At 42.2% G+C, this 27,092-nt stretch overlaps 2 protein-coding genes across 2 annotated transcripts; one reads left to right on the top strand and one right to left on the bottom strand.

Moving 5' to 3' along the window:
• Nucleotides 1-5,759: 5,759 nt before the first annotated feature.
• Nucleotides 5,760-7,546, bottom strand: LOC109888679 (achaete-scute homolog 1b-like). Its single transcript, XM_020479846.2, has one exon. It carries the CDS (start codon nucleotides 7,332-7,334, stop codon nucleotides 6,723-6,725), a length of 612 nt encoding a protein of 203 aa, XP_020335435.1. The 5' UTR covers nucleotides 7,335-7,546; the 3' UTR covers nucleotides 5,760-6,722.
• Nucleotides 7,547-16,429: 8,883 nt separating this feature from the next.
• Nucleotides 16,430-27,066, top strand: LOC109889483 (interferon regulatory factor 7). The gene is made up of 10 exons (XM_020480933.1): nucleotides 16,430-16,742; nucleotides 17,075-17,225; nucleotides 17,392-17,560; nucleotides 17,724-17,821; nucleotides 17,965-18,025; nucleotides 18,154-18,222; nucleotides 18,383-18,588; nucleotides 24,217-24,418; nucleotides 25,746-25,861; nucleotides 26,192-27,066. The coding sequence occupies exons 1-10, from the start codon at nucleotides 16,735-16,737 to the stop codon at nucleotides 26,360-26,362; spliced, it is 1,251 nt and encodes a 416-aa protein (XP_020336522.1). The 5' UTR covers nucleotides 16,430-16,734; the 3' UTR covers nucleotides 26,363-27,066.
• Nucleotides 27,067-27,092: the final 26 nt, after the last annotated feature.

Below are 27,092 nucleotides of genomic sequence, written 5' to 3'. Positions count from 1 at the left end.
CATTCCAGAGCCCAACTCAAAGAATTACTTTTTTACAAATGCATATACAGTTGCAGCTGTATGAGAAGGCATGCAATATTGAGCAACTATTGACACAAATGGGGAGATTTGATGAACCAATGTCAAGTCCTAGGTGATGGAGATCAGAAACACCACCCTTCCCCTGAAACACACACACACACGTTGGTCCCCCGCTGTGACCATATTCCCAAGCATGTCTGTGCAGTCAGACCTTTGATGATTTTGTGCCACCAGGGTCACAATAATATGCCCCCTCTCTAAATGTCTGAGTGTGACCCCCTCCCCATTGGTTACTGCAGCTAGTTTTGCCAGCACTGCTACTGCCTGGGTGGGGGCACCCCACTGGCTAGGTAAAAGGTTGTCAAGGTTCTCATTAGCAGCTTTGAGAATTTCCTTGTATATTATACTATCCCATCAGGGGGCTTTGGCTTTGTAGGACCAACCCTGCCAGGCAGGCTCAGAATCTTGAGGGGGCTGTGCTGCTTTAGAAGGTCTCTGACCACATTCATCTTTCTGTTTTGGCTGCGTACAGGCTACTGGCAGTAGGCCCATAAAACAGATAAGGACTTCACCTTAGTGTATGGGAAACTCAGGTAGGTGTCTAAGGTATAGGATTGGGGACCGTTCCATCATGATAGGACAGTAAATAAATAGAACTATATTCATAATTCATTTTTAAATGTATATCCCATATCTGCACAAAATTGGAGCTCTCTCTCACAACCCCTGCTCACAAACACACGGGCTCTGGGATTTGCAACCCCTAAGCTTTTTCACTCACTTAACTACACACTTTTCCGAACACAAAAACACACACCCCACTTTGCATCACAATACATCTGCACATAACCACATACTGTGTCTTCTATGTCCTCTGTTTTCTTGGTTGTATCTCAACCATGTTGATTGAGTACTTCTGTGTTCCAGTTTGTTATATTTGAAGATGTATTATTTCGCTAATTATCCTTTCTTCTAAATGCTGTTTATGAAATACTATAAATGGATCATCTAATACAAATGAGTTTCCAACATTCCCTGTCTAGAATGGTATAGTGTAGTAGTAGTATATTTCTTTAACAATTGTTGTATTTTATTGCTTTTCGATATAGTTTTTTATTACAATCCCTACCATGGCTAGCATTGGGTGTTCCATTATTTGACTCCTCTATGGGAACTTTGTAATATTTAGAATAGCCATGGAGTAGTCTTTGTGTCTCGGAACTTTTGGTTATCAATATTCCCTTTATCGACTACGAGAGCAACACACTTCCCTTTAATCTATTCTCCTTGAAGATTGGGTACAGAACTTTGCACCGTTCTGCAATTTCCTTCAGGAACTGATCAAGTATTTTACCCAGGGTTTTAATCATTGTTTTATCTTTAAAGAAAGCAAATTTGGCAACGATTGGGTTCTCATATCTCCGTCCTCTCTGCCCGAAACGGTGTACAAGTTTCTAGTTGAATTTTGTCGACAGCGTCGCGTGGGATCTGAAGTGGCTTAAGGAAGAACTCTCTAACTACAGATTCAGGAACTTCTCCTTCTTTCTCTTGGATACCTGTAAGTACCAGATTCTCTCTCATGGATCTAGTCTGTATGTCAAGTAAGGCTTCTCTCAGAATGATGTTTTCCTTTAAGTTCATTAACGTCGGTTTCAATCTTATTGACTGTATCTTTTAGCTTGTTTGTTTATTTTTCCAATGTCGCAGCTCATCTCGAGGCTTGCCTTCAACTCCTTTATATCCTTACTGACTAATTTATGCCCAGTTTGTCATTTATTGATTTTAACAGCTCGGTGTCCACCCTTACCATTCCTGGTGGTGAAAAGCTTAAATCGTCTGTGTCCATTGAAGAGTCACGTTTCTTTTCGGGATTGGTTCTCCTTTTTTACTCTCCATTATGTTTGGGAGTTGCTTGTTTTTGTACTTTTAGTCGATATATTTTTCTAGCCTTATGATTTGTTTTGTGCTGTTATCCAGATTGAAGGTTATTACCCATCAGTTTGTGAAGTGCTAATAATTAGTCTAACTTACCGATATTGAATATTGCGTTTTTATCTTGAGGTGATCTACACTGCTGTGTTCAGTCCGCCATATTTGTCAGCACTTATAAAATTGTTCCGCAACTTCCTGTTTCCATCATAGCTGTTGCAAATTTTTTTTTTACATGACTTTAATAACATAAAATCTGTGGGTGGAAATGTGGTTACTGCGAGGGTGAAAATCACCCCACCGTTCAAATAACATGAATAAATCTATATATTTTTCTCTCCCTTTTCATGGACTTCGAGTAAATATCATGGCCGTCTTATAAGGAAATCAGACCTACTCAAGGAAATTATATTTGCTATTGCGTGTCGTATGACAAGAATATACATTAAACATAGCATATCAATAGTGTGTGTGTGTGTGTGTGTGGGAGGGTGGGTGGGCAACCCCCTCCTGCTGAGTCTGATCTGTTCCTCGACACAATCCTGCCTCGAAGCTCTACGAACAGTTCCTTCGACCTCATGGCTTGGTTCTTGCTCTGACATGCACTGTCAACTGTGGGACCTTATATAGACAGGTGTGCCTTTCCAAATGATGTCCAATCAATTGAATTTACAACAGGTGGAATCTAATCATGTTGTAGAAACATCTAAAGGATGATCAATGGAAACAGGATGCATCTGAACTCAATTTTGAATCTCATAGCAAAGGGTCTGAATACCTATGTAAATAATGATCATTTTTATGTTGTTGTTTTTTTACATTTGCAAATATTTCAAAATAATCTGTTTTGCGTGTAGATTGATGAGGAAATTGATTTATTTAATCCAATTTAGAATAAGGCTGTAATGTAACAAAATGTGGGAAAAGTCAAGGGGTCTGAATTCTTTCCGAATGCACTGTATAATAAAGAAAACACAAGAAATAAGAAAAGAAGAGAGGAGTATACAGGGTCAAATGTACAATGTGCAGGGATACTGGAGTATTTGAGATATACAGTTGAAGTTGGAAGTTTACATACACTTAGGTTGGAGTCATTAAAACTCATTTTCAACCACTCCACACATTTGTTGTTAACAAACTATAGTTTTGGCAAGTCAGTTAGGACATCTACTTTATGCATGGAATATCTAACAAGTAATCTAACCTAACAATTTCACAACAACTATCTTATACACACAAGTGTAAAGGAATGAATAAGAATATGTACATGAAAATATATGAATGAGCGATGGCCGAACGGCATAGGCAAGATGCAGTAGATGGTATAGAGTACAGTATATACATTTGAGATGAGTAATGTAGGGTATGTAAACATTATATAAAGTGGCATTGTTTAAAGTGGCTAGTGATACATTTATTACATCAATTTTTCCATTATTAAAATGGCTAGAGTTGAGTCAGTATGTTGGCAGCAGCCACTCAATGTTAGTGATGGCTGTTTAACAGTTTGATGGCCTTGAGATAGAAGCTGTTTTTCAGTCTCTCGGTCCCCGCATTGATGCACCTGTACTGACCTCGCCTTCTGGATGATAGCGGGGTGAACAGGCAGTGGCTCGGGTGGTTGTTGTCCTTGATGATCTTTTTGGCCTTCCTGTGACATCGGGTGGTGTAGGTGTCCTGGAGGGCATGTAGTTTGCCCCCGGTGATACGTTGTGCAGACCTCACTACCCTCTGGAGAGCCTTACGGTTGTGGGCGGAGCAATTTACGTACCAGGCGGTGATACAGCCAGACAGGATGCTCTCAATTGTGCATCTGTAGAAGTTTGAGTGTTTTTGGTGACAAGCCTAAACGAGTCCTATATCAACATAACCTGAAAGGCCACTCGGCAAGGAAGAAGCCACTGCTCCAAAACCGCCATACAAAAGCCAGACTATGGTTTGCAACTGCACATGGGGACAAAGATTGTACTCTTTGGTCTGATGAAACAAAAATAGGGGGTGTCAGCATCATGTTGTGGGGGTGCTTTGTTGCAGGAGGGACTGGTGCACTTTACAAAATAGATGGCATCATGAGGACGGAAAATGATGTGGATATAGTGAAGCAACATCTCAAGACATCAGTCAGGAAGTTAAAGCTTGGTCGCAAATGAGTCTTCCAAATGGACAATGATCCCAAGCATATTTCCAAAGTTTTGGCAATATGGCTTAAGGACAACAAAGTCAAAGTATTGGAGTGGCCATCACAAAGCCATGACCTCAATCCCATAGAAAATGTGTGGGCAGAACTGAAAAAGCGTGTGCGAGCAAGGAGGCCTACAAATCTGATTCAGTTACACAAGCTCTGTCAGGAGGAATGGGCCAAAATTCACCCAACTTATTGTGGGAAGCTTGTGGAAGGCTACCCGAAACATTTGACTGAACTGTAACTCAGTAAAACCTTTAAGATTGTTGCATTTATGTTGCATTTATATTTTCGTTCAGTGTAGAACCCCTTTGTAGGGTTCTTTGAACAGAGGCCAGGGGTTTTTCTTCAAAATGATTTCCATATAGAACCCTTGGGTTCCATATAGGGTTCTATATGGGGTTCAGTTCTATATAGAGCCATAAGGGGTGCCATGTATGAAGCATCCAGATGCTATTATTCTAAGAGTGTAGACTCATTCCATTGCTTATCAAAATGTTGGTATCCGTTTTGTAAATCCCGAGTCAGCATGTTTTAGACTTCAACCCAAATGACGCAAAACATATTGGCCTTGCATATTATATCAGCCTCGATCCCAGCTCTTACAGTTGGGTTTTATTATGATTCCAACGAGAGATAAGGTAGCCTATACCCGGTGAAATTAAACGAGTTATTTCTATTTCTGTCTCGTAGATTCTGGCATCGATGTTTATTTACAATGGAGGCTCCCTCATATTACGCATAATGAGTCGCAAAGGCAGACACAATGGTGCGCACAATGGGGTGTTGTGCTCTCCATTTCGCAGGAGATGGGCTTTTTGATTGGGTTGTGTGCGCCCTGAAAAACACAGTCGGGGATAAAAGTAGTCTACAAACCAAGGTTTTATTTAGACTGTTCTCAATCGGCCAATAAGAATTTTGGACCCGCTGCATTGTCTTCCTGACTTTCGCTGAGCCATATTTCAAAGTAACTATAGGGCCTAGCCCTTTGAAGAAAGTGAATAGTATATACACCTCTCCCTCCCTCCATCTCTCTCTCTCTCTATCGCCCGCCCGCATACCCTCCCTCCCTCTGAAGAAAGTGACTACCCCTTTGAAGAAAGTGAATAGTATATACCTCTCCCTCCATATACATATATATATATATATATATATACTGAGGCGATATAGTATATATATACTATATCGCCTTCCCTCCCACCCTCCGCTCCAGGCCCTCCGTGTTATTGAGAGGAGAGAAAGTGAATGAAAAGGAAACAATGCAGTGCATGAAACCTAATATTAATCTCCTCGTTCTTTATACAGACCACGCGCAAGGCATGGTGCACGTCTTTAAATGGTTATTGAGTGTTCACACAGCTGCGCAGTTCTCCCTTGTGTGCCAAAACAGCTTGGTAAATGGTCAGACTTGGCCTTTGAATAGAACCTTAGAATAAGTCTCTGTTTGCTCAGTGCAGACCATCATATATATTTGTAAATATGATTCAAGTGTGTCTACATAATAATCAAATCATATAGCCTATTATTTGTGAGTATGCCTGTCAGGCCTATACCTACTATTTGACAAGGCTAAGAAAATAAATTCAAAACTGTGTCCACATAATAATGCAACAACATCATATAATTTAATATAAATAGAGATATCTTTATTCATAAAAAAAACTGTTTACACAAAATAGATCTGTTTAAAATCGCATATGTACACTTTAGGAGGCTAGGAAAAACGGAGAGCAAGTGCATACATTGATAAAGGTCTCCATCCCACGTAAAACCCTTCAATCTTTCACGGGAGGATGTCAAATATATTGTGACCAATCGCATGACACAGACATATGTGCCAATTCAATTGTCCAGTTGTCCAGTCATACTTATCACATCTCGTGAGCTCTCACTGTCAGCAAAGTGGCAGTGTTCGTGGTTGCAGAACATTTGCATTTATCTCAATTAACAAAAATACGTCTTTATATTTAAAAATAAGAATTTAAATTTCAGACAATGTACACCCACAAAGTTCATTTCAGGTCGCGGGTCATCTTCGATACAATCTCCCCATCAGATGCAGTCAGTTGAAGGAGTCTTGCCCTTATCTGAAACTGGTGTCAACAGCAAAGTCCTTGAGCCACAACCGTGTACCTCTTCTTGGCTACTGTGCGGACTGCACCGCTGCTGTTTCATTTGTTAATGCACTTATTCAAAGTCATCAATAAATAAGTAGTTCCAAACGTCACCCTGCAGTCATTCGACGCTTTGTCCATGCGTGAGCGCACACAGTATCTCCCCCTGTTGTTCCGAGGGGAACCAAAGGGCAGTTCGTTGTACTCCCTCCTCTCTTGTAGCATAGCAACGGTAACTCTGCTTTACTTTCCTCTTTCTTATTGCTTTCCACCTGCAAACGCTGCCTGGTGAGGGGAGAGAGAGAGCAAGTTGGTGCCAAGAGAGTGTTCACGGGTGCCTTGCCTTGCAGAGTGAATCGAATAACTTGACATTATTTTCGAGTCACTTCTGTTAGAAGAAACCCCTGCCTATACACAGGTGCCCTGCCTATACACAGGTGCTGTGGGATGGTAACGACAATTAGGCTACCGGTGTCTCAGTATCTGTCGAACCAGGTGGTAAAGTCCAGCAGCTCCTGCTCCTCGGAGCTCAGGGGTTCATAGCTCCCCTCGTCGGAGGAACAGGTGGAGTGGGGTGACTCTGGCTCGGCGGAGTAGCTGTTGGAGATGGTAGGGGAAGGTACCCCGCACTGGAAGGCGGCTGACACAGCATCATGCTCGTCTAGTAGCTGCTGCAGAGCTCGAATATACTCCACGGCGGACCGCAGCGTCTCCACTTTGCTCATCTTCTTGTTGGCTGCCCCGTTGGGCACGTGCTGACGCAGCGTCTGAAAGCCCATGTTGACCTGCTTGACTCGGTTCCTCTCGCGCTCGTTTCGCCGAGCCACGGCAACAGGGAGTTGCTGAGGGATGGAGTACCCGAGTCCGTTAAAGCTGAGCCGCCGCTTGCAGCGCAGGAGCTCCGGGGAGCTGGAGCGCTGTCTTTTCAGCACGGTGGTCTTGCTTTGGTAGCCGGCTGCAGTGGTGTCATTGGGGAGTGCGCACTCCTGGGCTGGAGCGTGCAGGGTGATGGTGGTGCGTCTCTCCGTCAGTACAAATGGGCATGCGTTCTGCGCCAGTTGCGTGGTGGTGATGGTGGTAGTCTCCATCTTGGTCGGTGGTGAGACAGACCTACTGACAGATGAGATTTGCAACAGCGCACCCTCACTGACAGCGAAGAAGAGAAGAAAATATAGACCGAGGTTGACAGTGCACTGCTCTCGTGTCCTTCGCGTGGGGACCGTGTGGCTATTGCTGAAGCGCTGTGGCTTTTTGGTGTCCAAGTCTTTCTTGACCGCGCTTGCTTACTCCACGAGCCGATCTGACCCAAACTTTGGCAGCACTCCTCTTTTCAACACGCGCCCCACACCCCACCCCTTTGGAGATGCACGCTTCCCCGCGAGGCCCCGCCCCGCTGTGTGATTCTTCTGCTAGCCTACTCCGCGAGCCAGGCGCGTGGCTCCAGGAGCTCAATAAACAATCCCGAGCTTTCACTGCGCCAGGAGCACGCGCTGGGCTCATTTACATTCCAATGTCTCCAACTTGAAAGCCCCAGTGGTGGATTCAAACGGCCTGCAACCGGGCAAAAGGAAAGCAAGACAGAGAGAAAGAAAAAAAAAATAGGAGAGAATGAAAAAAGTGAATGGTTTGGTGCTTTAAATGCCTTTTGAATTTGACAATGTACCCCTGGCACGTCTTCAAATGATCAGTCTCTCCCCTTCCATCCTTCTCCTCTCGCTCTTTAAAATCCCAAATACCAAGGACGCTCTCTCCGGTATCCAGGCTACAGCCATTAAGAGGAAAATAAAAAGGCAAGCGTGTCTCTGTGTAGAATTATAGACCTTGCATAGAAACACGATTCATTTAAGGTAATATGAGTTGTGGGTATGTCTGCCGTGCCCAATGACCGCACAACGAGTGCGCTACAGGTGCACATTGTCTGCATAGAGATTCAAGCATCTACTGCCTGGTAATATTGGCAGCTGACGATCGGTTGGATTCTGTGCCATTCCAATACTCAAATACAAGCCTCAATTGTCATTCGTAAAACGTATATTCGCCAATATGGATTTGGCTATTTAGGCTACAAATATGTTATAACTAGGCCTATTCAACGAGGCAGTTATTACGCACATTGGACGTATTGATAAATATACAACTTTAGGTACCACCCTGAACTTTGTTTTCGTTTGAGGCGATTTTCCCCTTGGTCAATGTTGGATTGTCGTTTTCAGCACCACATTCGACTGGACAGCACGTTGCAACAACAGTCCTTACGTTATTTATGGTCAAATGGCTGCACAAACCTAATCCTCCACATAATGTGTAAAAAGGACAATAGGCTTTTTGATTATTCCTCATTCCATTGTTTATAGAATTTCAACATTTTGTATGATAACTCGTAACATTCTTTCCGCTCTTACAAACACGTTAGTGAACTGAGCGATTTTCAACAAATGGTCTCAAATTGAAATCAATGCTCTTCTCCGACTCTCGTCGTGTATTGTAAACTAATATTACATTCAACGAGACCTCTCGAATATCTTGTCAAGTCGCGTTAAAAATAAACACGTAGTGACCTCTGGCGATGAAAATAAGACATCCAGCCGTACAATCGTATCTTCCCATATCGCTATCGGCCAGTAGAGAGCAGCAGTGCACAAGCTTCAAGATTGGTGCTATGGCTTTTCAAAGGAACCGTATTTCAATAGGCCACATTCCTATTATGCTATTGATTATTATTTTGTCTCCGAGTTAAAATGATGCACCAACAAGAACACAATAGACTACTAAAGGGTTGATTTAAATGTGGCAATAGGGGATAGTGATGAGGTGTTTTCATCAGCTGTGCTTCATGAAGTAGGCCTATTTGTTTCTTAATGTGCAGTAGGTCTACACCACAGAAGGTTGGCAGCACCTTAATTGGAGAGGATGGGCTCATGGTAATGACTGGAGCGGAATTAGTGGAATGGTTTCAAATACATCAAACACATGGTTTCCAGGTGTTTGATGCCATTCCATTTGCTCCGTTCAGGACATTATTATGAGCCATTCTCCCCTCAGCAGCCTTCACTGGTTATACTGAGTTTACAAAACATTAAGAACACCTTCCTAATATTGAGAACAGCCTAAATTCACAGTTGTGTCAAGTTGGCAGGATGTCCTTTGCGTGGTGGGCCATCCTTGATACATACAGGAAACTGTTGAGCATGAAAAACTCAGCAGCGTTGCAGTTCTTGATACAAACAGGTGCGCCTGGCACCTTATACCATACCCCATTCAAAGGCACTTAAATATTTTGTCTTGCCCATTTACACTCTGAATGGCACACACACAATCCATGTCTCAATTGTTTCAAGGCATATTATTTACTCCACTTCATCTACATGGATTGAAGAGGATTTAACAAGTGACATCAATAAGGGATTGTAGATTTCACCTTGATTCACCTAGTCAGTCTGTCATGGAAAGAACAAATGTCCTTAATGTTTTGTAAATGCAGTGTATACAGCACCAGTCAAAAGTTTGGAACACCTACTCATTCCAGGGTTTTTCTTTATCTGTACCATGTTCTACATTGTAGAATAATAGTGAAGACATCAAAACTATGAAATAACGCTTATGGAAGCAAGTAGTAACCAAAAAAGGTTATTCAAAGTAGGCACCCTTTGCCTTGATGACATCTTTGCACACTCTTGGCATTCTCTCAACCAGCTTCATGAGGAATAATTTTCCAACAGTCTTGAAGGACTTGACTGCTTTTCCTTCACTCTGCGGTCCAACTCATCCCAAACCATCTCAATTGGGTTGAGGTCAGGTGATTGTGGAGTCCAGGTTATCTGATGCAGCACTCCACCACTCTCCTTCTTGGTCAAATAGCCCTTACACAGCCTGGAGGTGTGTTTTAGGTCATTGTCCTATTGAAAAACAAATGATAGTCCCACTTAGCGCAAGCCAGATGGGATGGCTCATTACTGCAGAATTCTGTGGTAGCCTTACTGGTTAAGTGTGCCTTGAATTCTAAATAAATTACAGTGTCACCAGCAAAGCACCCCCACACCATCACACCTCCTCCTCCATGCTTCATGGTGGGAACCACAAATGCAGAGATAATCCATTCACCTACTCTGCTTCTCACAAAGACATGGCGGTTGGAACCAAAAATCTAAAAAACTTGGACTCATCAGACCAAAGGACAGATTTCCACGGTCTAATTTCCATTGCTCGTGTTTCTAGTCCCTTCTTCTTATTGATGTCCTTTAGTAGTGGTTTCTTTGCCAAAATTAAACCATGAAGGCCTGATTCACGCAGTCTCCTCTGAACAGTTGATGTTGAGATGTGTCTGATACTTGAACTCTAAGAAGCATTTATTTGGGCTGCAATCTGAGGTGCAGTTAACTGTAATGAACTTATCCTCTGCAGCAGAGGTAACTTTGGGTCTTCCTTTCCTGTGGTGGTCATCATGATAGCCTGTTTTCATCATAGCTCTTGATGGTTTTTGCGACTGCACTTTAGGAAACTTTCAAAGTGCTTTAAATGTTTTGCATTGACTGACCTTCATGTCTTAAAGTAATTATGGACTGTCATTTCTATTGGCTTATTTGAGCTGTTCTTGTCATAATATGGACTTCGTCTTTTACCAAATAGGGCTATCTTCTGTATAACAACCCTAACTTGTCACAACACAAATGATTGGCTCAAACGCATTAAGAAGGAAAGAAATTCCATAAAGGCACACCTGTTAATTGAAATGCATTCCAGGTGACTGCCTCGTGAAGCTGGTTGAGAGAATGTGCAAAGCTGTCATCAAGGCAAAGGGTGGCTGCATTGAAGCATCTCAAATATAACATATTTTTGGGGTTACTACATGATTCCATATGTGTTAATTAATAGTTTTGATGTATTCACTATTATTCTACAATGTAGAAAATAGTACAAATAAAGAAAAACCTTGAATGAGTAGGTGTGCTCAAACTTTTGACTGGTACTGTATATAAACAATATCAAATATACCTGACAGTTAGTTGTGTTGGTCTATTATCATTGGCAGGTCAGGAGCTGGTCAAACCTGGACATGGGGATAAAACTAGTTTCAACTGGTGATGCAATACCCACCTTCACACAGATTAGAAAATAAACACCCTGTCACGACTTCCGCCGAAGTTGGCTCCCCTGCCTGTTCGGGTGGTGCTCGGCGGTCGTCGTCACCGTCCTACTAGCCGCTACCGATCCCTTTTTCGTTTGTCTGTTGGTTTTGTCTTATTAGTTTCACCTGTGTGTATTTTGGTTTAATTAGCTTCCCTATATGTAGTAGTTTGACCCGCCCTTGTTTTGTGCGGGATTGTCTTTTGTTACGTGTGTACATATTAGGTCGTGGTGTATTTTGTTTTCTATACTGGACACCCTGTGGTTTTGGGTTGTCTGGTATAGTGTCCTGCGCCCTGTATTTAATTGGGCTTATCGGTTTGGTGTGCAATAGTAAAGCACTTTACTCCATTACTCTCTCTCTGCGTCTGATTCCTGCACACACACCTAGTCCCGCGTGACACACCCACAGGAAGTCCAAACAAATCACTATTATGCCAATACAGGGACACGTGGGTGTGTACAGTACATCTCTTTATGATCCTTTTACAAGCACTCATAGTGAAGAAACCAGCCTATACATACAGTATCAGACCTGACTATACTCTGGGGTACAGAGTTACAGTAGATATTAAACATACCAGTCTATTTAGATAGTGTTGATAATTGCAGACAATTGAGAGAGGATGGAGACAGGGAGAGACAGACAGAAAATCAGAGACAGACTGATATAGAGAGAGGAAGGTATACAGATAGACAGAATGACAGAATGGTGTGGAGGGAGACACAGAGAGAAAAATAGAGAGAAATGGTTGTTTCTGATGGTCTCAATCTCCAAAGAGAAGCAGTTTGGATTTCCCCCTCAAAACTCCCTAAAATACAGGTTTCTCGGGGATCTTTGATACAGAACTCTCTCTTAATTGTCTGCTCAACAATACATGCTCTCCTCTCTGTGCTGCAAAATGCTGAATAATTTAGGTATACTGGTAAGAAACTGGTAAGAAAGTTTGCCCACAATTCAGTGTCTAAACTGTCTTAATGGTATGACGCATTTTCATGCACTTCCTAGTATGACAAGTGCTAATCACAAATTAAAGTAAGAAGAGGATTTCAACTAGATTTTTTTCAAGAGATTTTCCTAAACATTTCTGAATTAATCCTTAGACCTCGACACACACTTGAGTAAATCTCTACCCACACTTCTCCATTCTCCACCAAAGGCCTGTGCAACACACCAACAGTGTGTGTGTGTGTGGCCGCATGCGTGCATGTGTGTGTGAATAGGGATGTGAAAACTGCACTTCAGCGTCTGAATGAGGGAGCTACATCGTTCCCTGGTGCCGGTCCAGGGGCCTACACCTGGCCACAGGGACCTGCTCCTACAAAAAGACAAACCACCGATTAGGGCACGACAACAATTTCAATGAGAGGCAAAAGGGAAGTGTTCAGGTAGAGTGAATTTCGCTTCCTCATTCTTGAGACAGACATGGTGGAGCATGTATTGTATAGGTATAATGAGACTACATTTAGTCCATTTACCACAGGTAAACCAGAGTGTGATGCCTTGATTAGGCTCACTGAGGCAGTGAAGATAGGTCAGACTATGCTAAATAGAGGCTTGCTTGAGACAAATAGAGAGAGTACTAGACTGCCACAGTGGTTGTAGTGATAGAGACTGAAATAGTAAAAGACAGTGATATGACTTTTGCTTTTTCATCACTGTGTGGCAGCCTACCATTGCTTCCTACTCATGATGTGTGGGTGGGAGGACACTGATCTAGGATAAGGAGGAAATATGATTATTATACATCCTGGTGTTCCCCCTATTATATGTCAGTGTGGTTGTATTAAAAGAGAATGGTTGGAAAAAGGAACTGTTATTCTAGGCCCAGCTGAGAGACAATATTAGAGGTTCTCCCATCAAGAGGGCGTATCCACCCCCTCTCACTCAGCTCACTGTCACAAATGTGGGGTTATAAATAGGAACAATGCGTAATCTTGTGTTTACAGTGAAGTTTCATAAGTAACAATCTGTGGTGAGCCACCCTGGATCATCTTTCGACCAAGAGCACATCACTCATAGCAGATGTTGTGGGTTATAGTTAGCCCACAAACCCTGGACTGCAACCCAATCCACTACTACTGTCCAGGCAAGTGGCAACATGGCTGAAGTAGAAGGGTGCCTTGTAGAATGAATGAATGTATTAGGTCATGTTTGAATCAAACTCAAAGGGCTGTAGTGAAATGTATGTTTACTTATAACTAAATATATCTGCATTGTATCAACTTTGATATAAAATTAGAACGATTATATGATTTAAAGTCATTAGGCCTACAACATATGTGGATTGCTGATGCAAGCACTCAGTTTCTGATAAAAACGTTTCTAGTTGCAGGGTTCTAGGGGCCTTTGTCTTCCTCTATATGCTTGAAATCCCGATGATATCCCAGGAGGTATTGTTCAATGTGAATGCAATGAAAGGACCTTCAGAATTTACCATATGGACCACAGTTGGCATAGGGATAAAATGTTTTTTTGTTTGTGAATTTCCACTGCTGGCGATAACATGAGACACACTTCCTGCAATTAGAATTCTTCAAGCAGTGACACGTGCTTTCATTGCATTCTCGCTCCCTAATAGCCTAGCATCCATCCACTAGCGGGATAGGGGTGTCGAAACAAAACTAGCATGTCATTGAATTTCTATTTGCATAAAATCCCTTTAGAACCAGTCAAATGGAATGTTAGTTGTCACATACAGGTCTACCTCCCCTCCCAGAGGACCTGAGCCCTAGGATCATGCCTCAGGACTACCTGGCCTGATGACTCCTGGGTGTCTCCAGTCTACCTGGTCATGCTGCTGCTACAGTTTCAACCGTTCTGCCTGCGGCTAGGGAACCCTGACCTGTTCACCGAACGTACTACTTTGTCCCGAACATGCTGTTTTGACTCTCTCTCTCTACCGCACCTGCTCTTGACCTCTTGATTCTGACCTCTTGATTCTCAGCTATGAAAAGCCAACTGACATTTGCTCCTGAGGAACTGATCTGTTGCAACCTCTACAACCACTGATTATTATTTGACCCAACTGGTCATCTATGAATGTTTGAACATCTTGAAGAACAATCTGGCATTAAATGGCCATGTACTCTTATAATTTCCACCTGGCACAGCCAGAAGTGGAGTGGCCACCCCTCAGAGCCTGGTTCCTCTCTAGGTTTCTTCCTAGGTTCCTACCTTTCTAGGGAGTTTTTCCTAGCCACCATGTTTCTACATCTGCATTGCTTGCTGTTTGGGGTTTTAGGCTGGGTTTCTGTACAGCACTTTGTGACATCTGCTGATGTAAAAAGGGCCTTATAAATACTTTTGATTGATACAGAAGGATGGGAGTAAAATGCATGATGGGTCATTCAGTCCCGCGTTAATCCAGTCTTACTGATGATTATGATGCATTACCATTACCTGCTTTCCAAGACCCAATCCCAAATAAATTAATAGCTATCTAATACTTAAAACAAAAACTCCAGAACAAGGTGCTGTATGACATTTTAACTTCCGCGTGGTGCTCTACAGGCTATCAGCCTGCTGTCAAAATATAAATAAATGCTGATCTCTCTGTATAAGAGTCAGATTGACATCCTAAATGTTTGTTATGATCAGTGGTGATTTTAGCAATACAATCTTGGTAGGGCAAACTCCCCCCTCAAATGTGTTTTGATGCATGCCAGCGAAGCCACTACACAACACTAAACAGTACATTAATTGCACTATAACGATGACAAGCGGTGCCCACAAACATTTAGGGCCTACATATAGCTGTCCTAACAGCAGAGCTTCTTTCCAGCACAATGGAGTGAATCCTTACCACTACTACACCTGGCTATCAGCGGAGCCTCGTCTGGCAGCGAAACAATTAATTCAGCCTCATTTACTGCCTTTTTAAAAAGCATAGCTGATATGGCTGACCATATCTCCATGGCATATTACATCATTTATGCAGCAGCATATAAGATATTTTTGGACTCACCTTGTTGTGCGCGGCGATAATATATTTACAATTCCGAGTTGGGTGATAGTTCAAAATGTATTTTCCTAGTCTGACATCCCAGTTGCAAAGCTTGCGGTTAGCCACTGTCAACGATTCCTTCCAAACAACTCATTGTTGAATTTGCGATTTCCAACTTGTTGTGTAATGTTTATGTCCAAAGGCAGATGAGCGCCGATACGTTTCATCTATATTTTCTCTTCTCATGACAAGGATTTAAAAAACAATTGCCATTAGACTTAATTCACGATGATGACTGCTAGCTAAGATTGTGAAAGTAAGATGTTGACATGATCAGTCCAATCAAACTACTGTACATATAATGTGATTTGACGTAATTTCTGTGACCAATGACCTTGAGCCTTCTTGAAAGGGCACTTGTAATATAACTCTATGGCAGGACCCAAAGGGCTGAAACTTTGGATGTCAACCATTACTAAAGGACTGAAGCTAGGCGATTGCGCAAGGTCCCCAAGAGTGACAGATTTCTGAGCCAATCACGGTGCAATGCTCCTATTTTCTGCTGGCCCGCCCCACCACCACAGAAAGCACTGAGCTAGGCTGAAACGCCTACATTTTGGAGCTGCCTTACCCAAGAAAACAAAAATGAGACCCTGGTTGTATGCAGCTTTATTAACTCAATTATATATATTTATATATGTTTGCAAACTGATATGAGACACGTATTAATGCCAAAATAACATGCAAGCCCCACTTTTTTTTATTTTATATATATATATTTTTTTTTTCTGCAATCAAACTGTGTCAGGGTCATTAATATACAACACATAATAGTCTGTATCATAACCAGTCATTCAGGGCAGATGGGGCTCTGAGACCCATACTTTTTTTCACTTTTTTTTTTTTTATATATTTATTTTTTTGTGCAATAAAATGTGGGTCTCAGAGCCCCATCTGCCCTGAATGACTGGTTATGATACAGACTATTATGTGTTGTATATTAATGACCCTGACACAGTTTGATTGCAGAAAAATTGCACATTTTGCTTGTTTCTTTACAATTTGTTGACTGAACAAGAAGATGATGCAATCAAGAATGTGCGATCTATCGTCGCAGCATAATTTTCACTTTCAAACCGACGTTTCTCAATGCTCAACACAATTTGTTACACTTAATCAATGAGTTAGATACACATAGGGGCAATGGGTTAAGGTACACAACCAACTGTGAGAATACATAATACATTAATCTCGTCATCTCTGTTCAATGGGGAAGTCCAACTATATGACATCACGACGCCTATAAAACGTTTCTGCCCGGCATTGAACTGAAAACAATTAGAACACTTACATAGTAGTACACGTCCACAGTAGTACACGTCCACAGTCAAACAGCCGACGCGTCTAAGCATTAAAGATGCAAAGGTAAGTAACATTTTTCATATCTGTACGTCAGGTAAACAGAGATCATTTTCTGGTAATCTGCGGACTATAGTAGTTAAATTGATAAATGTAGAATAGAGTTCGATTGATATTTCCAAGAGCTCGGCTATGCTTAGTGAATGTACTGTGCTTTTAGACTACTGTAAAAATAAAAAATACATATTGCATTGATTGTTGCGAGGTAGTGCAATGGTAGTCTCTCTCTGGAATAAAGACGTGCTCTTTCAATGACACTTCACTCACTAATGTTGCCGATATACTACCCCTCTTTTTATAAGTATGTAGGCTATTTGCTTTTCCCCTGCATGTTTCAGCTGCAAACCTCAGTTCGCTGACTGGCTGATAGAACAGGTGCGGACCGGGCAATACACTGGTTTGTTCTTTATTGACAACAATAAATTCAGAGTCCCGTGGAAACACAATTCTAGGAAGGATTGCTCCGAGGACGACCGTAAAATATTCAGGGTAAGGAATATATTGTGGAAGGTGGCCAGAGCTATGCAGAAAGTCAAGGCAATAGAGGCTGTGGTTTGATTGTGAACTGCAGCGCATGAATCATTACATTTTGTATGTATAATAATCTAGTAAGTAACTTGTTATGATGACAGTTCAATTATCTGCCTGGTTACAGGCATGGGCAGTGGTCAGTGGGAAAATCAATGAGCATCCCACTGACAATGCAAAGTGGAAGACCAACTTCCGCTCTGCACTGAACAGCCTGTGCAGGCGTTTCAAGATGGTGGAAGACCACTCCAAGGACTCAAACGACCCCCATAAAGTCTACCTGGTCATCAATGAGTGTAAGATCACTATGGCTTGTGTAACTTAAATGCCACAAGACTGTTAGCCTGCTGAACTAAAGCCTATGCATTAGCTCAGGTAGCCAACTTGAGTCTCCTCTTGCCCCAATTGTTTTAATGGCTTTTTTATATATATATATATATATATTTTTTTTTTAAACAGATAACTATGAGAGCCCGCACATAGAAGAAATCACTCTGGAGAACTATGGCCTTGACTGTGCTCTCATCCCTACAGAAAACACACCCCCAGGCATGGAGGTATAGTAACAGTACATCTATATTGAACCAGGAGCTGGTTATTTAACCCAGCCCTGATAGAAACCATGATTCTAGTCTTCTTTTTTTTCAAAGACAAACTTATGTTAAATCTGTGAATGTATTTTTATCCCCCTCCACAACAGCATGATATACTGAACTTTAGCAACCTAACCTTGAACCCCCTAGACCTGAACCAACACACAGGTACAGCACCTCCCCACCTGTAGAAAGTAACTCCTTACAATGGGTTGTTAATAACAAATATTTTAAATACAAAATTCTGGAAAAAGCTTTCTAATGACATAAGACATAACTCTTCCTTTCTTCTCAAGAGAATTCTATACCGGTACACACACACCACCCAGTGCCACCAGTCCTAGTACAGCAGCCATACTACCAAGGTATGCCAGGGCCATACAGCCACAAGTCAAGGAAATCCATACATCCAACTTGTTGTGTAAATATCATTTTACCATGTATTTTCTGTACTAGAAAATAAAGTGCCTTTCACTCATGCAGTACAATGTAACTTATTTGATGACCTTTCTGATCTCCCAACAGAAAATCCGGATGCCCTGCTCAACCTGCCTGCCGCCCACTCATCCCTCTGGGGTTTGGAGATCACCATCTCCTATAGGGGGAGCGAGATGCGAAAGACCCAGGTGTCAGGCCCCAGGGTTCAGCTCCACTACCAGTGTAATGCTCTCGAGCCCAACACCCAGCCCCTCTGCTTCCCCAGCACTGACGGTTTGCCAGACCACAAACAGGTGCAGTACAGAAGCCCACCTGGTGCTCCTACCATTCACCTGCACTACTATCTGTGGTTCTGTGTACATGCCTGTGGTTTTCCAATATGTCTTTATTAGGGCTGTACGCTATATCGGTGAACATATCGGAATCGGACGCTATTAGCTAAAAATGCCAACATCGGTATGGACCCAATGTCTAGTTTAACGGCGACGTGAAAAACCGACGTCAAAGCTGACGTGCATACCTATGACGCCACGTACAATTTTGCGCTAAACATGCAACACCGAATTCCTAACCTAGCCCACAATGTCTGCTGTGTGGTTCGAGTAGTTAACAAGTCAGGCAGTCATTTAAAAGAGTAAGAACATTTCAGTGAGACAACTCAAAGGCAAAATCCATTAACGCCAACATAATGGCTTCATTGCCCTTGACAATCACCCGCTCTGTCGTGGATGATTTTGGCTTTCGCGACTGGCTGAGAACCGTTACACAGTAATGTTACCAAGTGTGCTAATGTTCAGATGTTGCCCTACCGGAGTTCCACAGTAATAGCTTCACGACATGCTATGGAACACAGTTTGAGTCTTTGTGTGTACAAAAAGATGCACGTCAAATAACACTATTTGACGCGTTGAATAAGCTTTTCATTTGACACGTCAAATAACATTATTCTATTATAGAATGTTGTGTGTGTTGACTTTGCACGTGTAAGCCAAGTATCAGTAGCCCTGTCAAAGCTGTACAAAAGTCTGCAAACACTGGCCACTAACTGTATTTACAATACCGCATTATTTGTTTGACTGCAACTTCTGGGCTAGCAAGCTTTAGCTTGGTACCTAGCTAACACCAATATGACCAGTAGAAACTGCAGTCATTTTCACTATTCTTAGAAATGATTTAGGAATCCTTGTGAGTAACTATTTACCTATTGAAATTTCAGTTCATGAACATAAATGGCTAGCCAGCTACTTAACCCCTTTGCACAAAGCTAACGTTCTAAGCAGCCAGCTAGCTTCATCTGGCTAGTGAAGCTCGACCTGACCGTGTTGTGATGCTAGCCACAATAGGGATTAGGCACAATAGTGGAATTTGCAGTATGCCTTCAAAATAAAAGTACCTAGTTGAAAGCGATGCAGAAGGTTACAATTGGTGGAATCATGCCATATTTTGACTAGATAATGTTACATTTAACAAGGTTGGAATGTGAAGCAATAAAATGGGGCATCAGTCTATTCTGTGACACCCACAGAACACAACTTTGAAGCGTTAATGCAAATATTAGCGTTGTAGCTCTTATCACGTGACTGTGAAATCACCTCCCCAGTCAGCCTATGGTGTGCATTGACATTCATATTCCACTGTACAGCTTTACCTAAGGATTGGGGATCAATGAAATGGGGTAACAGTCAACTCTGAGGACAACGTTGGGAATTGAGTAATCAGACACCAAAACATCCGCGCAGTACATACTACCTCAATTGGCCCGACCAACCAGTGCTCCCGCACATTGTCTAACCATCTGCATTGTCCCGCCAACCCCTCTCTTTACCCTACTGCTACTCTCTGTTCATCATATATGCATAGTCACTTTAACCCTAACTACATGTACATACTACCTCTAAGCCTGACTAACCGGTGTCTGTATATAGCCTTGCTACTCTTATTTTTAAATGTCTTTTTACTGTTTTATTTCTTTACTTACCCACACACGCATACCTTTTTCGCACTTTTGGTTAGAGCCTGTAAGTAAGCATTTCACTAAGGTCTACACCTGTTGTATTTGGCGCACGTGACAAACTTTGATTTGATTCAGTATTGTTTTTCCTCTGGAATATTGTTCAATACACACAGGTTGACAAATGGCCCGCAATAAGAGCTACGATGCTAATGTTCTCTGGGTATCACTGAGTAGACTGATACCCCATGTCATTGATCCACAATCCATAGGTAAGGCTGTACAGTGAAAAAAGTATGCCCCCAATGCAATTCTAAAGTATAATACATCGTGTGATTTCAACAGATTTGTCAAATTAACAACATACCAACTTCGTTTAGCATGATCTATTTAATTATGGCATAATTCTACAATTTGTATTCATTTGCTTCACTGTCAATGACCTAGCCTTCAAAATAAATGTAATGGAAAAGTCCACTTTTTTTATTTAACCAGGTAGGCCAGTTGAGAACAATTTCACATTTACAACTGCGACCTGGCCAAGATCAAGCAATGCAGTGTGACAAAAACAACAGTTACAAATGTACAGTCGAACACAATAGAAAAATCTGTATACAGTGTGTGCAAATGAGGAAAGGCAATAAATAGGCCAATAGTGGTGAAGTAATTACAATTGCGCAATATAAACTGGAGTGATATGTGCAGATAAGGATGTAAGATAATGTGCAGATAAGTAGAAATACTGGTGTGCAGAAAAACAAATATGAGGTAGGTGGTTCGCTGGGCTGTGTACAGCTGCAGCGATTGGTAAGCTGCTCTGACAGTTGACGCTTAAACTTCAGTGAGGGAGATGTCTCCAACTTCAGTGATCTTTGCTATTCGTTCCAGTCATTGGCAGCAGAGAACTGGAAGGAAAGGAGGTGTTTGCTTTGGGGATGACCAGTGAAATATACCTGCCGGAGTGTATGCTACGGGTGGGTGTTGCTATGGTGACCAGTGAGAAGGTGGAGCTTTACCGAGCAAAGACTTTATGTAGTGAGGGCCAGCCAACGAGAGTATAAAGGTCGCAGTGGTATATGTACAGTGCCTTGCGAAAGTATTCGGCCCCCTTGAATTTTGCGACCTTTTGCCACATTTCAGGCTTCAAACATAAAGATATAAAACTGTATTTTTTTGTGAAGAATCAACAACAAGTGGGACGCAATCATGAATCAATCACAAATGCTCTCCATCCAACCTCACTGAGCTCGAGCTGTTTTGCAAGGAGGAATGGGAAAAAATGTCAGTCTCTCGATGTGCAAAACTGATAGAGACTTACAGCTGTAATCGCAGCAAAAGGTGCGCTACAAAGTATTAACTTAAGGGGGCTGAATAATTTTGCACGCCTAATTTTTCAGTTTTTGATTTGTTAAAAAAGTTTGAAATATCCAATAAATGTCGTTCCACTTCATGATTGTGTCCCACTTGTTGTTGATTCTTCACAAAAAAATACAGTTTTATATCTTTATGTTTGAAGCCTGAACTGTGGCAAAAGGTCGCAAAGTTCAAGGGGGCCGAATACTTTCGCAAGGCACTGTATATTGGGATTTGGTGACAACGGATGGCACTGTGATAGACTGCTATTTTATAAATGACGTCGCCGAAGTCAAGGATCGGTAGGATAGTCAGTTTTACAATGGTATGTTAGGCAGAATGAGTGAAGGAGGCTTTGTTGTGAAATAATAAACTGACTCTAGATTTAATTTTGGATTGGAGATGCTTAATGAGTCTAAGGAGAGTTTATAGTCTCGCCAGACACCTAGGTATTTATAGTTGTCAACATATTCAGAACCGTCAACAAGTCAGAACCGTCCAGAGTAGTGATGCGATCGGTTGAAGCGCGTGCATTTCTGTTGTTGTCTGCCGACAAGAATGCGGTGATTGACAGTCGAAAGCCTTGGCCAGGTCGATGAAGATGGCTTGAAAACCAGATTGCATAGGGGAGAAGGTACTGTGGGATTTGAAATAGTCGGTGAGCTGTTTGATAACTTGTCTTTCGAAGATTTTAGAAAGGCACGGCAGGATGGCTATTGGTCTGTAACAGTTTGGGTCGAGTGTCTTCCCCCTTTGAAGAGGGGGATGACCACGGCCGCTTTCCAATCTTTAGGAATCTCAGAGGTTGAACAGACTAGTAATAGGGGTTGCAACAATGGCGGTGGATAATTTTAGGAAGAGGGTCCAGATTGTCTAGCCCAGCTGATTTGTATGGATCCAGATTTTGCAGCTCTTTCAGAACATCAGCTGTCTGGATTTGGGTGAAGGAGAAGTGTGGGGGGGGGGGGGGGGGGGGGCTTGGACATGCTTATTGAAATTATCATGGATTTCAGTGGTGAGTGTTTCCTAGTCTCAGTGCAGTGGGCAGCTGGGAGGAGGTACTCTTATTCTCCATGGACTTTAGTGTCCCAATACTTTTTGGAATTAGTGCTGCAGGATGCCAATTTCTGTTTAGGAAAGCAAGGGCTATCTTTTTCAAACTGACTATGTATTGGTTCCTGACTTCCCTGAAAAGTTGCATATATCGCGGGGACTATTCGAAGCTAGTGCAGTACGCCACAGGGTGTTTTTGTGCTGGTCAAGGGCAGTCCGGTCTGGAGTGAACCAAGGGCTATATCTGTTCTTAGTTAAATAAGCATGCCCCTTTCGATTTTTATTTTTAAAGATGGCTCATTTATTGTGGCTAGCTTCACGTAGATGCGTCCGGCCACCATTAATCAAATAAGAACTATAAATTAGGGTTATTTTAGATGACACTTAGCTATATAGTTAGCTAGCTACCTACTGAAACAGATTGTTATTTTGGTATGTTTTTGGGGAAGAACATTGTTTGCATCCATGAGCAAGCTAGTTTTTTTTAATGACCAGCACTGTAGGTGCACAAGACAACTTTCTAGAAGAAAAAGAAACGCACACCTATTTAGGCGAGGTGCTGACTAGCGGAGTAGAAAACTTGAAAATAAAGGAGAGCCGCACTTTAGGAGCTCAGATGCAAAAATGTAATATCCAACATTTCGACAGCCAAGCGGTCTTCATCAGGGTATAATCACACACACACTGCGGGATGACTCGTTTTATATAGTGTCAAAAGACACAGGTGTCTAAACATGGCCAAGAGTGGCCTAATATCATTGGTTAATTCTCAAATATAAAAATGGCACGAGACATCTTTACCAGCAGCGTAGCATATGAATCGTTGTGACATATGAAATACGCGTGATAGTGTAATAACTACGTTTTAAAAAATGAACTCGTTTAAATTGTGACGTGCAGTCCTGATTGGTCAACAAGTTTGATTATATTTTAGGGTATCTGAGGAGTAAATAGAAATGTATTTTGACTTGTTGAAACAAAGTTTAGGGGTAGATTTCTCTGCAAATTGAACGAGTGGATTACTCAAATCGATGGTGCCAACTAAAGACTTTTTGAGATAGATAAAATCATTTTTTTTATAACAAAACGACACTACATGTTATAGCTGGGACCCTTTGGATGACAACCTGTGCCGGTGGAAAAATATTTTGATGTGGGGCGCCATCCTCAAACAATCGCATGCCATGTTTTCACTGTGATAGCTACTGTAAATCGGACAGTAGTTAGATTAACAAGAATTTAAGCTTTCAGCTGATATAAGTCACTTATGTACCTAAATGTTTAATATCCATAATTTGTGTGATTTATTTGAATTACCTGCACTCCAGTTTCACCGGAAGTTGTTCCGAATGCTTAAAAGGCTGCTAAAATTTTTAATATTGCATTCATGTCTTTTGGCAAGGGAAAATATCGCTATTGACCAAAAATGTAATCGGTGCATCACTAGTCTTTATATGAAACTGACTGGTTCATTCTCTAGCAATATAAATGGCAACAAGACGCACTGGAGACGAGCAAAACTTTATTTTATTCCAAGACTAACTTTGTGCCTCAATTATACCAGATTGAATACACCAACTGCATCCTAGGAAGCGTCCAAAGGGGTCTTCTCCTCGAGGTACAAAACACTGGTATCTATGGTTACCGGCAGGACAAGTGCCACGTGTTCTCCAGTACTAGTGACCCCAGAGAGGCACACCCTGAACCCAGGAAGATGCCTCAAAATGAAATGGTACAACTGTTGAGCTTCCAGCAGTACGAAAATGGTAAATATGGCTCACTGTCCGACACATTTTTTTATATATATATAAACACAAACTCAGCAAAAAAAGAAACGTCCCTTTTTCAGGACCCTGTCTTTCAAAGATAATTTAAAACAATAAATTCACAGATCTTCATTGTAAAGGGTTTAATAACTGTTTCCCGTGCTTGTTCAATGTGGAACGGTCGTTAAGACACTAACGGCTTACAGACGGTAGGCAATTAAGGTCACAGTTATGGAAACTTAGGACACTGAAGGTGCCTTTCTACTGACTCTGAAATACACCAAAAGAAAGATGCCCAGGGTCCCTGCTCATCTGTGTGAACATGCTGCAAAGAGGAATGAGGACTGCAGATGTGGCCAGGGCAATAAATTGCAATGTCCGTACTGTGAGATGCCTAAGACAGCGCTACAGAGAGACAGGACGGACAGCTGATCGTTCTCAGTGGCAAAATACGTGTAACAAGACATGCACAGGATCGGTACATCGGAACATCACACCTGCGGGACAAGTACAGGATGCCAACAACTGCCTGAGTTACACCAGGAACGCACAATCCCTCCATCAGTGCTCAGACTGTCCGCAATAGGCTGAGAGAGACTGGACTGAGGGCTTGTAGGCCTGTTGTAAGGCAGGTCCTCCGGCAACGTCCCCTACGGGCACAAATCCACTGTCGCTGGACCAGACAGGACTGGCAAAAAGTGCTCTTCAATGATGAGTCGCGGTTTTGTCTCACCAGGGGTGATGGTCGGATTCGCGTTTATCGTCAAAGGAATGAGCATAACACCGAGGCCTGAGTGTCCGTCAGGGTCTGGGGTGGTGTCACAGCATTGGACTGAGCTTGTCATTGCCTGCAATCTCAACGCTGTGTGTTACAGGGAAGACATCCTCTTCCTTCGTGTGGTACCCTTCCTGAAATGTAATGACAATGCCACCAGCCATACTGATTGTTCTGTGTGATTTCCTGCAAGACGGGAATGGCAGTGTTCTGCCATGGCCAGTGAAGAGCCCGATTCTCATGGCCAGTGTTTTTCAGTCTGTAGGAAGGCCTCTTCAGTGTCCTAAATTTTCATAACTGACTTAATTGGCTACTATCTGTAAGCTGTTAGTGTCTTAACGACCGTTCCACAGGTGCATGTTCATTGTTTATGGTTAATTGAACAAGCATGGGAAATGGTGTTTAAACCCTTTGCAATGAAGATCTGAAGTTATTTGGATTTTTTTCGAATTCTTTGAAAGACTGGGTCCTGAAAAGGGACTTTTTGCAGTTTATGTACACATTTCTCTAAGACTGTCTGTCAGTGCTTTGACAACCATCAACATTTTTCAGAGCTGATAGCATTTAAGGAGAACAGGCGAGGCTCTCCTGACTATACCATCCACATGTGCTTTGGTGAGAAGTTCCCTGATGGAAAACCCCTGGAGAAGAAACTCATCGTTGTCAAGGTAACCCTTTCATGAGCTTTAAATCAGTAAGACAACAGAACCAGACATGGCTCACCAACTCTGTTCCTGAAGAGCTACCATCCTGTAAGTTTTTGCTCCAACCCTAATCTTGAACACCTGATTTGAATAATTAGCTGGTTGAAAAGCTGAATCCGCTTAGTTACAACTGTAGGTTCACACCAACCCCAGAAGGGTCGCTCTCCAGGAACCGGGTTGGAGAGTCCTGCCCTAGAACAAACCTATATAGTGTGCTGCATATCCTATTTTTGAAATGGCTTCTCTCCACCTCTTGTTTCTCATTCTCTCTCCCCTATTCCCCTTCTCTTCCAGGTGGTTCCCCTGATCTGTCGTTACTTCCACGAGGTGGCCCAGGAGGAGGGGGCATCGTCCCTCCAGAATGACAACATCAGCCTGCAGATCTCCCACCACAACAGCCTGATGGAGCTCATCAATGCCACCTGGCCCGACGGCCCACAGCACGCCATGGGGCAGTACTTCTAGACCACCAATTGTACCACATCACCAGCCCTTATCTAGAACCGGTACCTCACTACTGTATCACTTAATTGAATCTTCCAACAGGAAAGAAATGCTTAGCAAGTGGATATGTAATGCAATTGTGTACGACTCAAACTTGTAGATCTTTGAAAGTCAAACAAATGTTGTTGGAGAGCCCTGATCTAACACCATTGTTCCTGGAGAGCTACAGTCCTATAGGTTTTCACTCAACCCAAATCTAGCGCACCAGACTTGAATAATTAGCTGGTTGATAAGCTGACTCAGGTTATTTACAACTGGGGTTGGAGCGAAAACCTACAGGATGGTAGCTCTCCAGGAACAGGGTTGGAGAGCCCTGTGTTAGATTATTCTGATCTGTATTATGTGTCATGCAGTAGTATAGGCTGTCCTTCTCTTGACGAGGTGTGTGTGTGTGTATGTATATATTTTTAAATATACATCAAATCGCTGCGTGTTTGTAATGTGTTCATGTATCATTGTGGTATTTTCTCTTCTACTGAATTCCCCTGTGTCCCTATGGGCCACACTTTAAACCTGTCTAGGTCGCTCAACCCTTCAGTCTGTTCTCTTTTGTATTGAAAAATCTGTTTTATTGTACTGAAAGTGAGCAAACTTCACCCTGGCATTGAAAAGCACTTTGTATAGTATTGCAAAACAAGATCAATAAACTTTGCCTTGTTTCCTTACTTTGGTTTACATGATTTTACCCAGT

This window comes from Oncorhynchus kisutch, linkage group LG4 (assembly GCF_002021735.2).
Source record: "Oncorhynchus kisutch isolate 150728-3 linkage group LG4, Okis_V2, whole genome shotgun sequence".
NCBI lineage: Eukaryota > Metazoa > Chordata > Actinopteri > Salmoniformes > Salmonidae > Oncorhynchus > Oncorhynchus kisutch.
Note: the sequence above shows the minus strand (reverse complement) of the source record. Positions and strands in the feature narration are given on the sequence as shown.

Bases quoted from the DNA above. Each gene is read 5' to 3' on its own strand.
- LOC109888679 (XM_020479846.2), bottom strand. From the start codon at position 7,334: ATGGAGACTACCACCATCACCACCACGCAACTGGCGCAGAACGCATGC.
- LOC109889483 (XM_020480933.1), top strand. The intron at 18,223-18,382 runs GTATGCCAGGGC...ATCTCCCAACAG, and splicing joins ACAGCAGCCATACTACCAAG to AAAATCCGGATGCCCTGCTC. The intron at 18,589-24,216 runs GTGCAGTACAGA...CAATTATACCAG, and splicing joins GTTTGCCAGACCACAAACAG to ATTGAATACACCAACTGCAT.